The 12761-nt window shown below is 41.7% G+C and overlaps 1 protein-coding gene across 2 annotated transcripts in view; it reads right to left on the reverse strand.

The window, feature by feature from the left end:
- Positions 1 to 5593, reverse strand: part of spaca6 (sperm acrosome associated 6) — a 7119-nt gene extending 1526 nt beyond the window's left edge. The window contains exons 1-6 of one of the 2 annotated variants that reach the window (XM_032518371.1): positions 5316 to 5593; positions 5140 to 5226; positions 4869 to 4940; positions 4589 to 4612; positions 4428 to 4505; positions 3844 to 3947 (exon numbers count right to left, since the gene is read on the reverse strand). In XM_032518371.1, the coding sequence (XP_032374262.1) occupies positions 3844 to 3947; positions 4428 to 4505; positions 4589 to 4612; positions 4869 to 4940; positions 5140 to 5226; positions 5316 to 5529 (579 nt within the window). In that variant the 5' untranslated portion in view covers positions 5530 to 5593. The remainder of the gene's footprint in view (positions 1 to 3843; positions 3948 to 4427; positions 4506 to 4588; positions 4613 to 4868; positions 4941 to 5139; positions 5227 to 5315) is intronic. The other variant, XM_032518370.1, reaches the window with a different exon arrangement.
- Positions 5594 to 12761: the final 7168 nt, after the last annotated feature.

Consider the following 12761-nt stretch of genomic DNA (forward strand, 5'->3'; position numbering starts at 1 on the left):
GGGAACCGGAGGGTCACTGGTTCAAGTCCCGTATGGACCAAAAGTACGGAGTGTGGATTGGTGGCCGGACAGATGCCACTTCACCTCCTGGGCACTGCCAAGATGCTCTTGAGCAAGACACCGTACCCACCCGCTCAGGGCTCTCACTCTGACATCTCTCCAATAGTGCATGTATAGATCCTGAGTGTGTAGTTCAGGACTGTGTGGACCAAGTGTGGACACAGAATGTAAATTGTAATTTCCCATAGGGGATCAATAAACAGATAAAAAAATTTAAAGGTAGTTATGTGCTGGAATATTTCTTTCCCTTGTGCAGTGAGGTCCTGGGTTAGGGGGGGTCTTTGCAACCTCACAGTGAAAAAAAGATTGCAGGAAGTCACTGAACTGGCCAAGAAATGGTCACACACATACTTCATTTCACCAGGCCAAATGTTGTTTACTGTGTAACTTGCTCCCTGAGCTATACCCCTCGACCCCATGTTGTATTGTGTTGGGTGGCGTTGAAATGATGGATGAGAGAGGCGTGCCCTGTGTCTCCTTTGCCGCTACATTTATCGTGTGGGTAGGAACCGAATGTTTGAATAGGTCGGTCATACAGATGGCTCACTATGATCAACTCAGACACAGCACTAACATTTTTAACTGATAGCTAGCTTTTTAACTTCAACTTCAACTTTATTTATTTGTCATTTTATATGTACAGAGTGCATACAGAACGAAATTGCGTTGCATACAGCTTATAAATATTGCAATGATATTCCAGGTGCGATGGAATACATTTCCGGATTATTTACAAATAGTTATAGAGAAGTGCAGCAGTGATCAAAGTGTAAAACAGTGCAGGGGATGAACAGTGTGCAAATTGAAGAGTAAAAAAGAGTAAAAAAGAGAGGAACTGAAATGGCTAAAAGTTCAGCAGCATTTAAATACCTGATGGCGTGCAATAGGTGCAGAGTTCAGTTTATGGATCAGAAGTTCAACAGTCTGATGGCAGTGGGGAAAAAGCTGTTGCAGAACCTGGTGGACCTGCAGCGGATGCTGCGGAACCTCTTTCCAGAGGGCAGCAGGGTAAACAGTCCATGGTGGGGGTGTGTGGGGTCTTTGATTATATTTCGGGCTCGGGACACACAGCGCTGTGATGAAGTGTCCTTAATGGAGGGAAGAGGAGCCCCAATGATCCCTTCTGCTGTTCTCACCACCCTCCTCACGTTCTTCCAGTCAGAGGCTCTGCAGCCTCCACACCACACAGAGAGACAGCTGGTCAGAATGCTCTCTATGGTGCTTCTGTAGAAGGTTGTGAGGATGGGAGAGGGCAGGTGGGCTCTCCTCATCCTCCGTAGAAAGTACAGACGCTTCTGTGCCCTCTTCACCAGTGATCAAGTGTTTTCAGACCAGGTGAGATTGTCTGTAATGTGCACCCCAAGGAATTTGGTGCTGCTGACCACCTCCACAGCTGAGCTGTTGATGAGCAGTGGAGCGTGGTGAGGCCGGTTCTTCCTGAAGTCGACGACGATCTCTTTCGTCTTCTCCACGTTCAGGATCAGGCTGTTGTCTCTGCACCAGCAAACCTGCTGCTCCACCTCCTCTCTGTAGTCCTGGTCGTTGTCATCCCTGATCAGGCCCACCACCGTTGTGTCGTCCGCAAACTTCACGATGTGATTAGTGGAGAACCTGGGGACGCAGTCGTGAGTCATCATAGTGAACAGCAGGGGGCTCAGGACGCAGCCCTGAGGGGAGCCCGTGCTGAGGGTGATGACGTCAGAGATGTTCTGTCCGACCCGGACCGACTGAGGTCTGTTGGTGAGGAAGTCCAACAGCCAGTTGCAAAGGGGTGTGTTGTAGCCCAGATGTTCCAGTTTTCCCACCAGGTGCTGTGGGATGATGGTATTGAACGCTGAACTAAAGTCCAGGAACAGCATCCGCACGTGGGTGTTCTTTTCCTCCAGGTGTGCAAGGCTCAGGTGAAGAGCGGAGGAGATGGCATCCTCAGTGGAGCGGTTTCGCCGGTAGGCAAACTGAAACGGGTCGAATGTTGTGGGGAGACTGGAGACGATGTGGTTTCTCACCAGCCTTTCAAAACACTTCATAATGATGGGAGTCAGTGCAACAGGCCGGTAATCATTGAAACAGGTGACTTGGGGTTTCTTTGGCACCGGAATGATGGAGGCAGACTTGAAACATGCTGGCACTGTGGCTTGGTCCAGCGAGGTGTTAAAAATGTCTGTGAGCACACCAGCCAGCTGACCTGCACATTCCTTTAACACCCGCCCAGGTATGTTGTCGGGACCTGGTGCCTTCCGCGGGTTGACTCTTCTCAGAGTCTTCCACACGTCTGCTGTGTCAAGGCAGAGTACCTCCTCTTCCTGATGTGGAACAGCCTTCACTGCTGGAGTGCTGTTTAGTGCCTCGAACCTCCCAAAGAAGTTATTTAGTCCATTTAGGAAGTCAGCGTACTGAGTGCGCTATTTTACAATGTGTGACCAATATAGCACTATACATGCTTTGTATACATTCATCATGTTTTTTAGTTGCATCTCAATAAGTCACAACCATGGGTTGATGCACAGAATGTATACGTGTAGCCAAAACATCTTGATTTCCCCATGGGTGGTTTGCTGCAAAATGGGTCATAAATCCTTACCTCCATGTAAGTGGACAGGAAATGGGCCATTCAAAAAGTCAAAGTACATGTCAAAGACGTTTTTCCTATAGATGGTTCCTGTCATTTTAGGTTTTTGTTATCACGTTGATGTTTGTTCAAGTGTTCATTTTTCTGATAAGTTTGGTTTTTATTAGTTATTTGATGCTTTAAGAACCTGGTGAATTGTCAGATTGACAGCGCCCATATCCAGGATATTTTGGCTTCACTTTTGCACAGTGGGAAGCAGTGTTCTAATCAAGACCACCTAAACCAAGACCAAGTCATTACCAAGACCAGAGTGTATCGTGACCGAGACAAGACTTTGAGGAGTTGAGACTGAGACAAAAACCAAGACCAAAGGCAGGGCGAGACCAAGTCAAGCCCAAGACCAGACCAAAGAACTGAAATATACAGTATGTACACAACTAGCTATGTGTAGCTAATATTTGCTAAATCCATTTGGGTGAGGGGTGAAGAGATTTCTGGAGAGTTTTGGTACAGAGGGAGATTGATAATGTAAGCTAGCTAGCCTCGCTAACTTACCTTCCTTTAGGCTTCCTTACTTAACACAGATTTTAAAAAAAATTAAGGTGGTCCCAGCTGTGTCGATAAAGGTAACATTTCAGATTTTACACACTGTTTTTGTTTAGATGTTTTGCAAATAAACTTTCTAAAAATAATTTTGTAAAAAAATATAATAAATAAATTAAATGTTAATACCGAAGATTTGGCTGACATCTCCCAGACAGCCAGAGCTTCTTCTCCTTTCACCTACATTAACTTTGGGAGTGCGGATTAAGGGGGTGGGGAACGGGGGTTAACAGTAACACATTTCAAATTAGAAAAAAAGGTCTTAAAAAAGAGGTCTTAAGACCAAAACCAGTCTCGAGTACTACAACACTGTTGGGAAGAAAAGGAGACATGTCGTCCATCTTTACAGTCCAGTGTTACAACCCCAGCATGTTCACACTTTATTTTACCTCAGGACAGTGCCAGACTAGCGATTTCATCTTGCATCCAGAATTTATGCTAAGCTAAGCTAACTGTCTTCATACCACCCAGCTACATATTTAACAGACAGACATCAATCTTCTCATTCAACTCTTGGAAAGAAATACAAAACTAATTTTTCTCAAAATAGTAAACTATTCATTCAAAGGTATTTCAGTGACAATAAATGGTTCACCATATGCCGAGCGTACCTCTTCTGCAAACCTCCAGATCACCTCTATATCGTCTGGTAAGAGAAACGGCACTTCACACCACATTTGGCTCCTGCTGTTCTCCACTGCTTCAATTTCTTTAACTGACACAAACATATAGCCACCCACATGCACATAGTAAGACACACACACAGATAACATTCACAGGGGGGCAGCTCTTGAAGTCTGAACCCTCCTTAATGATAATACTTAAGCCCAGTCTCTGCGGAGTAGAGTAAAAGTGATGATATGTTAAACAGTGGCTTTGCTGTACAGGGTTGATAGAAATCCCATCGTGTGTGGGAGTCAACTGTCACCTTGTATAAAGAAGCCAAGGACTTAAAGTGTACCTTGGGGGTTCTGTGCAAAAGGTATAACGTGTGGTAATAAAACCGTGTTTTTTATTGTTTGTTTTTTAAATTGACTTTCTGCTAAGAGCATTTCAAGAATCAAGAGTGGATGCTTCTTAGGTAAGAATATAGTTATGTTAAGATGTGTCAAGTCTGGATTAGTGTACCTTTTAAAAAATGTTAGGCAACAGGCCTCTGATTACTGATCTAATGTGTCGGATTATTAATACTCACCTGGACAGTCGAGTGGGAATTCACAGGAATTATACTGGCAGGTAATACAGTTGTACACTGCACCTGCACTCTGAAAACCTGATGGGTGCATGAAAGGAATTCCATGATATGTTTCTAATGACAGAAATCAAGATATTGAAGAGACAAAAAAAGACACTAACCACATGGAGGGAAGCATCCAGAGACTGTAAAAACAAAATAAGCAACTTATATTACTAAATTATATTACAACCAGATGAGTTGATTCAGTGCAGACATCCAGAATTATTAGTCAGTTCAACCTGACTGCTTCCTTTATTCTCCACAGTATTTGAAAGGCTGTGATAATGTAACTAGCTTATTACAGAGATAGGACAGAGATCAGAGGGAGCTGTAATGACCTAATATGGCCCTTTCTGTAGATGAGAAGATGAAGGAAAAGAGGAAGAGACCATGTCTCACCTCTAGGCAGTTTGGAGGCAGCTGCGATGAAATTGTCTGCTGCTGTCTGCAACCTTTTCTCATACACGGTTTCTGATGGATGGAGAGGAGGAGGAGGAAGACAGAAATATTTGGCTCAACACATCTTGGTGAATTGTGTGCTTTAGGGCATCATTTTGAAATCTCTAATTTCTAACTCCCCTTCATTTCTGACCTTGCTTGATAATTCTGACGCCCTAAACACTCATTTACTTGTGCAGTTGTGTGTGTCTATTGAAGCAGGTGTTCATACCATCGTTCAGCTGTTTGTCGAACTCTTTCGCCATGGGCAGGATCTCTGCATCCAAAAGTTCTTTCAGTTGTTTGTTATAGCCATCACCTGGAAGAGGGACGTGTGAAACACAAGTATAAACAAAAATTCCTACTGTAAGTAAAAATGATAAAACAGAAAGAAATTGTTTCCCGCACCCACTCTGCCAGCCTCAATCACTCTTCCATTATTATTAAATATGCGGTCCAGCTTCCTGAAGCAAGCATCCACATTTCTAACATTGTGTTGTGTCAAAATGTGACCCCAACACAGGCGAAGACTGTCTTGTATATCAACAAAGCACTGATAGCAGCTTAGAGAGGTCCTAAACAGCAAGCTAACACACACAAGGCACAAAACCGATGTGCACATTTTGCAGCATGAGCTTAAAACTCAAAGGTTTCTGTATGTTTTTATTCAAATCCTGGGCACATAGTGACCACACCTGGAAATTCCAAGGTGTCTGTGTATATTTATATTGAATATAAACTGTATGTGCATGTTCCACACGAAATTAAAAATAACATTTTGAAAGGACCCTGCTCATGTTTCTTCAACATGCTTGGGGTTGAGAGAAGAGCATCACATCACAGACTCCCCTCCATTCTATTGTCTCTGGTCCCCATTTCCTACTGCCTCAATGCACCAGTTTTACTGCAGAGCACTGAGATGGAGTGAGCCAAAGAGGGAGGCGGCGGTTGGGGGGAGAGGGGCAGATGAAGAGGGAGTTAAAGTGGAAAAGGTGTTGGCAAGAAAACCCAAGACAAATATGAAAAGAGTAAAAGTCTAAAAGGTGGGGTGATGGCGAGTGAAAAATGAACAAAAAGAATATCCATAGAATATTCGGCAAGGAAAGTGCATATTTCTGTTGGAGTTTAGAACATTTCAAATGTAGTGGGGAAATAGTATGCGATAAAAAGGAAATGAAGTGAGGCGGAACAAAAAGGAATGTAGGTGCCACAGAGGACGCATAAGTGACAGACAGAGGCAGAGGAGGAAGAGGGAACAGGACTACAGATCAAGTCGACTGCCTCATCACATCCTGTCTCCCCGGCTCGTCTCCCATCTTCTTCATCCCTCCCACCCCCTCTCCTCCCTGGTCCCTCATTCCCGGTGCATCTCCATGGCAACCAGACATGGTGCCTAATACATGAACTTAATATATTTCCAGTGGCAGGGTAAGCTGGGTACTAATGCATTCATCTGTCTCCACACAGACAAGCCAATCAATATTAGGCAAGAGCCTGCTCCAGGACTGCCAAAGTCAGATAGCTAGTCAGACGGTCGAACGTGGAAAATCCCAAATACACATCTGTGTTTGAGTGCACTTAATGTTTGTATGTTCTGTGACAAGACGGTTTGCTTATCATTTATAAAAACATTTCCGCTCAGTCAGATCTTTATACAGTTTCTAAGGAAATAATCTTTAGATCAGTTTTATTGACTTTAAGAACTGGTGCTTCGAGTAAAAACGGGGCCATTTGGCTCCGTCCAGCAAAGGATAAGTGGTGAAAATTAAAAAGAAAACTCAGATTACAAATATAACACAATGTGAAGGTTTTTTTTGGGTGTCAGACAGAAAATGTTTAATAACTTCACACTGTAAAATGAACTTTTTTGTTGCCATATTTTATTAACAGGAGGTAAAAACTACAGCATCTTTTCCAGTACAAAGTACAAAATATGCACATGATGCACCAATAACCACATATTTTTGAAGGTGACATAAATGACGGGGTCGCAACCCTCGGCTGTCTTCCTATTGCCCCCCCCATTGAGGGCTATAACACAAAGCCAGCCAATAGGGTTCGCCCCCTGAGAGTGCCTGTGCTGCAGGAGGAAGGGTTGTCTTCTTCTTGATCAAGACAGGTAAACAAATACTGAAACAGTCCACATACTGAAGAAAAACAAAGCTGGAGACAGAAGAAAACGAGACAATGCATCATCTGAGAGTTTGTGTTTAATGGTTTGAGAAAACCAAAGGAAACATTAAAACAGATGACTTTACGAGGAGAAAGTTCTTTTTTTTTTTTTTTTACAAAATGCTCATTTTTTGAAGGACGTTGAAACTGAATGCAGCCCTGTTCCCGAGGACCTCACCTGTGACCTGCTTTGACCTCACAGGTTAAGGGTCTCAGGGACAGAGGGGCATACTGAGAAATTAAAAACAGGGAGGGTTTGAATTTGGAGCAATTTAAAGTACAAAAAAGCATTGAAGGGATGAAACGTTTAAAAAGAAAGAACTGCAGAGTCCCTACACCAAGACAGACATGACCTCATCTGACATTTGGATTCTGCGGCACCCACCGGTCTCCAGGGTTGCTGCAGATCACAAGCAAACTGATCAATTAAAAACATAATGACATATTGGTCTGTATTTCATCCACACTAACCGTTTGTCTTGCAGTGCAGCAACTAAGTAACATTTTTCACACCAATTATCTCAACATTGCGGCAGTTGAGCACATTGTGGAGACAATTCATTTTGGAGAATTCTTTTTTTAAATGTCAGGTGTTGAACATGCTTCATCAAGTCAGAAGATTAAAAAAAAAGTCAACTTAATAGATATGTAAAAAAAACGTTAGATCTGTAGTTGAGAACATAACACTGTTAAAGAAAAGGACATTTTTGTTCTTAACTATTGCTCTTTAATCTATGTATAACACACAAATAGAGTATTTGCCTAAAACATAAAATGGGATATTTATCTTTAGTTCTTGATAATTGCTGAGGTTTATACTTCACAACTCCCTGTAAAAAAATGTACATGGATTTACAGTCTTGACAAATTATCAGGGATATACAGTCCAAATGCCGGACTTAATATGTCACACTGTTTTATTAGTCCAATCTTAAGAGCAAGACAGGATCCGTCTTCTGACTTACCAGTTAAGATGAAACGAGAATAAGGGCATATAAGACAAATCCACCTGTAAATGAAGAAAAATTACACTTTAGACAAAGTCCAACTGTAGTTTTGTTTTATAAACCCAAACATATCAATGTAAACCTCTTTTTATATTGTAGTGATGAAACAAAGAAAATGAATTGCATAGAAATAGTAGAAGCCAATGCCACCCACTGGTAGACAGAAAGAATGACATGCTGACTGGGAAAGACTGTTCATGTGTTACGTAAAAGGGAAATGTGTATATTTTATGATTCATAAAATGTGTTTCAGTCGCATAACTGAATAAAAGGTGCAAGGTGCAAGGTCATGTCCTGCAACAAATTGAACTGCATTGATGCACATTATGCATTACCTACAGTACAGGTTGCCTTCATGAGCTACAGGCCTCAAAGATTTCTGGAATAAGGAGTTTTTCAGATCGTCTCAGTTAATGCTGCATGTGACAGACATGGCAGCCAGCTCAGAGCTGAAGGAATAGCACACATTTGTCATAACTTCACCTAGAAAAGAATTATGGATTTGGCTGCGGTGGTTTGTCTGCTTTATAGGTTTGTTTAAAATATAGTATGTCGGTATTAATAAAACAAAACTGTTAATCATGCCGAATCACGTAGCACAACAGAAATGGAATTTTCTATGTTGAATACATTCATGATGATTGCAGGTGTAAATGCACTTTGTACAGTCATAACATTTACAGTCAAATTATTTGACAGCCTCTAATTTCACTCATATACCTGCCAGATCTAAAAAAAGAAAAAAAAAAAAAAAAAAAAAAAAAAAGTCATGAGGTAAATTTCAGATGTAGATTTAGAAATTATGGGTTAAGTAAAAATGAGAATTAAAAGAAGGTGTGAATCAAGCATAATACGTAGACATGACTTGTCTACAACATGCAGTCTGGCCACTGAAAGGCTTTTCAGCATGTACAAAACAAGGAGAGAAAATCACATTCATACTACAAATACTGTTAAAAGAGTGCACACATGCATGCAAACACAGCAAAACATGACTGGTTCTATTACTGTCAAAGAAAAGGATGTAAAGAATTAGTGATGAAAGTTTCAGACAAAAATGCATGTTCTACAAAAAACAACTTCCAAATAAAAAAAATAAATAGAATATAAAAAAGAAAAATCACCTTAGTGTTCTTTTTCCCCCCAGTCAGAGTGAGTCTGTGTTTCCTCTGTCTCTCTGTGATGGTCTATGCCGGGGCCAGACAGCGAGCCCAGCGGCAGGTACATTACAGACAATAGTATTGATTCTATTATTCTGTTCTCTACCTACTGTACCTGCCTGACTAACACCAACATCTATACAGCTGCTCACCTTTTGTCTCCCAGGGCTGCCATCACAAATGAACAGAGCTGCAAACAAGAAGAAAATAAAGGAGAGTAAAAAAAAAAATAATTAAAAAAAGTAAAGAAAAAAAAGAAGCTTGCTTCACATGCACATTTATACATCAAACCTCCCGGTGCACATGCTATCCAACAGAGGACACACTAACACTCATTTAACCTCCGTGCTGCATTCATGGTCTCTAGTCGTCTCTCTTTGCTTTCACTGTACCTCAAAGTCTCCTCTCTTCCTTCCTCTCTCTTTACACTCTAGTCGTCATCCTTCCAGCTCCCCTTTTCCTCACGTTTTTCAAACCTCACGTCTACTAGCCCAGTAAACACCCCCCACTCCAGTCTTTAAGCTACGTGTATGTGTCTGTGAACGTGTGAGATGGAAAGAGTGAATAAGAATGCAGTGAGTGCATGCATGTTTGCATGTGTGTCTACGAAAGAGACGAACAGTGTGTGAGAGAGAGTGAGAGAAAAAGAGAGAGACGGTGGGGGAGGGAGGTAGGGTGGTGGAGAGGGTAGCAGAAAGTGGGGATGGAGGGGGAGGGGTCAGAATTTCTAATAGGATGAGAAGGGAGAGAAAATATAAAGCCCTGGAGTCTCATGAACCTGAGAGCCTGACATTACTGCCTCCTCCTATGTGTACAGCAATCATACCATCATCAAATTGGTTAAAGGATTTATAATGTTGCTCCAACACAACTGTAAATTGCAGCCAGAGTGACATTAAACGCACTAGATAAACCCATTGTGGAAAGCTTTGCCAATTTGAGAATGAGTCTTGATCATACAGCTTAACATCAGAGGTGGACAATGTGCAGTTTGCGCTTCAGTACAATCAAACTGATCCAAATTGAGGCGGTTTAAACACCATGAAACACTGAGTGAGAACATAAAACCTGCAAGCACGCCCACGCTTTGTTTGTTGCATGCATAAACAAAGAAATTGAAAAAGCTCTGCATATTTAATGTGTAATATTTTTAATCCTCCAATAATTTGTTTATACATTTAATATTCCTGTTTGGTTGCTCAGTCAATTCATGTCTCAAGGCAGTTTGATTCTAATATTTGTGCTACTCTCCGAGAGGACAGAGTTGCCGTTGTGTTCGTTGGATAACAGAATCATACGGCCCTGTGGGAAATTCAAATATGAAAGTAAATCTAATTTAGACCCACTGATTGGCCGTCTGTTCAGCGAGATGGAGCATAAACACTACACTTGATGTGTAAGCATCATTAATGGCCCTAAAGTGTTCTGGTCATGTTGTACAACAGAGAATATCACCAATGTGTTACACATTTAGAGCAAATGAGGGTGAACTGACAAAAGATGTTTCTTTTGGCCTAAAGAAGCGAGCATCGACGAGGCCTCTGAAAAAAAAGAAAAAAGAAAAATAACTGATAGGTTGCTAGTTAACACCCTCACTAACAAAAATGAAGGTATAGAATTTAAAAAAAATAGTGACAGGTAAGCACATCGAACTCTAGTGGCATCTAGGGAGAATTTTAAAAGCTTTTACTGCAAAGCAAAAACTGACAAACTTACATACAATGGGAATTGATTGAGACTAACTCGTGTTCACCTTCTTTCAAAAGGCTTTCAGATGAAGCTTCTGTATCATAAATATGCAAGACAAGCATCCAACCTTTTAGAAATGTAGGTTAGAAAAAAAACAGTACACTATGCATTCATAATACCTCATGAATATGCATGATGTACCCACATTGCCTATAGACTAGTCTGTCAAAATAGCAGCAGGTTCTTGACACAGTACAGCTGAATTTATTTTCTGCTTTGATCCTATTCACAGCTCCAATGCACTACAGGACTCTTCACATCCTCCTCCGTAGCCGCAATCATTCTGTATTGCCATGCCACCTAAATTTACATAGAAACAACATGCTGAACGTGGTCACGGTATCTGCTGCGATACGTGTTCTGCACTCTCCCCTTTGCACTAAATGTAAGCTTCAATGCAATGTGTACTTGCGCAGCACATATCCCATCTGATCCTGCATTAATGTCATCGAGGCAAATGCCTGTACATTTATAAAACTTAGAGGAGAGAGTCTCCTGCATTCTATAGTCACCATCAGAATCTGTCTGTCCTCTTGCCAGAATACATTAAAGCATGGATTTCTGAGACAATGGTTATCTGGATGCCAATTTGACTTAAAAACCCAAGAAAAAGCAACCTCTCTGGCATGAACAGTGTCCAAATGTTAGTGAAAAAGGCACCGAATGTCACAGACAGGTGTGTGTATATGTGTATGTGCGCCTGAACTCTGCAGTGCCACTGAGAGACAAAGCACTGGGAGTGCTTCACAGGGAGGATGACATCATCAGTCTGGGATGGTGTCTGCCTCGTCTGTTTTAGGATGCTCTAGTTCTCTGTTATAATCCCGAGAGATGGCATCGTTTTTGGCAGCAAACAAATCACACCTGTTTCATATAGAAATGTATGTGCACAAAGGCAAGAAAGGGCAAAGCATGCTTTAAAGAGTGATGTAGGAATTAGTCGTGTGCTTCAAGGAAGCTGTGTTATATAATGGAAGAGGTTTAATCTTGATTGCAACCTTGGAAGACATGTAGAGCAGCATATGTGTATGTGATGTTTAAGAATATGCTCGTATAACAATCTGCTGACACATAGCAGTTTTCAACATCTGCCACGCTGGAAAATGAGCCAAGTATAACTGCTCACTGGTACAAACAATCTTTACCACATTGCTATATCAGAGGGAAAGACAGGGAAAGGATGAGGCAGGGCTAATTCCTCCCATATACATTGTCCATGCCCCACACACACACCTTACAACTGTCAGATGTTCAGCCGTCTATTCTGGCATTAGAGCAGCATTGTGGGGTGGATGATAAAGAACGCTTCGATTGACAGTGCAGAATCAGCGCAATTCTAATATATACCCCCCCCCACCCTTTTCCATAAGGGGAGGAGAGCTGGCTATAACGCACTGCAGATGGCTGCTGTCTCAACTACCAGTCTGACAAACTAAGGGTAAGGGAAAAGGGGGGTTGGGGGAAATGAAATTCAAAAAATGTTTGTGGTAGTGTGTGCTGGCGTGGATGAAAAGGACTGCACAAAGTGGTAATATGGATGTACAGTAGTAGTAGCATGAGTGCAGAAATACATTATCAGGCTCCTCTACCTGTTATAACATACAGTAACACTGCACATGGAGTTCTCTTACTGCCAATCACAGACAGGGTGCAGTAATTTGGTGAATATTTGTTATTATATTAGCATTCTTTTCTCAAAAAATGGGAGTGTCAAGATATACTAAAAATAATTCCAGTTAGTCCCAGAAAGAGGAAGGGTCCAAAAA

The sequence above is a fragment of the Etheostoma spectabile genome, chromosome 6 (assembly GCF_008692095.1).
Source record: "Etheostoma spectabile isolate EspeVRDwgs_2016 chromosome 6, UIUC_Espe_1.0, whole genome shotgun sequence".
NCBI classification, from domain to species: domain Eukaryota; kingdom Metazoa; phylum Chordata; class Actinopteri; order Perciformes; family Percidae; genus Etheostoma; species Etheostoma spectabile.